At 43.5% G+C, this 1,870-nt stretch overlaps 1 protein-coding gene across 1 annotated transcript; it reads right to left on the reverse strand.

Moving 5' to 3' along the window:
* Window positions 1–493: 493 nt before the first annotated feature.
* Window positions 494–751, reverse strand: Fdcsp (follicular dendritic cell secreted protein). Its single transcript, XM_012515985.1, is given in 1 exon segment — window positions 494–751. A coding segment is annotated over 1 exon segment (258 nt).
* Between the last annotated feature and the right edge of the window lie 1,119 nt (window positions 752–1,870).

Here is a 1,870-nt window from a genome sequence, read left to right on the forward strand (position 1 = left end):
TCAGTAGAACAAGTGCTTGCCTGGCAAGTGCAAGGTCCTGAGTTCAATCCCCAGTACCTCCTAAAATCTCTAGTTTACCATCTTTTTCACTGTCATTCAGCAAAAAGCCCTGGAACACCTGCTGTGCAAACTTAAAGACACATAGGCCACAGACATACACTAATAGGAGAGCGCGGGTACAGGGCAAGTATGGTACTCACTTAAAGTCCTATAACAGCGCAAAGATGGGAATGCTCCTCTCGGTTCCCTTGAGCTTCCCGAAGGAGCAAACATCTTGGAAGATGAGGAGGATTCAGCATCCAACTCAGGGGAATTTGTGGGGAAGAGTGGAGTCCTTCAGTCACCCAGGATGGAGCCTTTTTTTTTTAATGCTTCAATTATGTTTATTTTTCTTTTATATCAGGACTATTGATTCTTCGAGGAAGTAGCTTACATTCATTTTTCAGCAACTGTTGGTTTCATGTTAAGTTGCATTGTGACTCTTCTCTCTTCTTTACTTTCCAATGGGAGGGGAAGCTACAACTCTAAACTGAGGAGATGGGAAAGGAACTAAGTAAAATCTGTAGCCTGGATATGCTTGGCTTAGGATTGGTGGATATTGGCCAAATGGATATTGGTAAGGGGGCAGATAAAACTGTGGAGCAAATTCATCGCTGTCGCTGATACTTCGTTTTTCTCAATCTTGGTCTTGAGAGACTGGGAGACCAACAGCTCCTGTCAAGATGGCCGTGACCAGAAGGAGAGTTTCCATCTTACTTAGAAATACTCTCCACAGTTCCCCTCTGTTCTTTCTCTGGGATGGGGCCATGTGAAAGGGCAGTGACTGCTACTGGAACACACATCTCTTTTCTTTCCAGGAGTGCAAAGGACAGAGACTCTGTGGCTGGAAGGTCCATCCCAGGGATCAGCTATCAGCTGAATCATCAACTGTCACAATGGGTTGAAACTGAGGAATAACCTGAAGGAGAGTCCTGGAATCAGTCTCTTCCATCCTCATTCTTATTTCTTTAGTTTAATTCCTCACATTGTCCTGGGCTGTTATTACAGCTTTTTAATCATATTCCCAGTCTCCAGTATTTCTCCTCTTAAGTCTATCTTCATCATCAATATTATAATGCTTTCTCTAAGGTGGATTCCAACATTTTAGAAATAGAAGCTGCCCCAACCCCAATGCGCACTGAGAATGCAATTGAGACTGGGCATGGTGGCACATACCTGTAATCCCAGGGCTTGGGAGGCTGAAAACAGGAAGATCACTACAAGTCTGATCTACAGAGTGAGACCCTGTAGTTCCTGTAGATCCTTTACTAAGCATGCACATGAAGTCCACTTGAAAGAGGATTTCTTTTATTTTAAAGTCTCTGAAGCCTTTGTTGTAAGACATAAGCCCACATTCAAATTTTCTTCAAAATCTCTCTCAGTATTATGTTTCGAGCCACAAGTAAACTCCATGACTGTGAATCTTGATTTGTTTAGGGGAACATCTTATTGTTCAGCTCACATTTCTGTTTTAATATTTAAGTGGTCTTGCCAAGCACGAGTTCCTGAGTTCAATTCCTGGAGTTACTGGAGGTTTCAGTCCATACTCAGCTGGCTCCAAGGCAAAGAACAACTTTTCATGGTGGTGACAAAGAGCAAGAACCTAGAGGTGGCAAAGAGCAAAAGCCAGGGCCTATTGCCAAGAGAGAAACTAGGCTCTCCTGGAGCAGTCTTCTATCTCAAGGGACACCCATCCTCGGGTCATTCACTCCTTATTTTGACTAGTGTTAGCACCAAGAATTCAGTAGGCTTAGTGAAGTCTCTTCCTGGCTTCTTCCTCTTTCTGATTGGCTTGGCTGTACATAAGTTGAGCAGTCATCAGTTGCCCATG

The sequence above is a fragment of the Octodon degus genome, unplaced genomic scaffold (assembly GCF_000260255.1).
Source record: "Octodon degus isolate 3935 unplaced genomic scaffold, OctDeg1.0 scaffold00086, whole genome shotgun sequence".
NCBI classification, from domain to species: Eukaryota; Metazoa; Chordata; class Mammalia; order Rodentia; family Octodontidae; genus Octodon; species Octodon degus.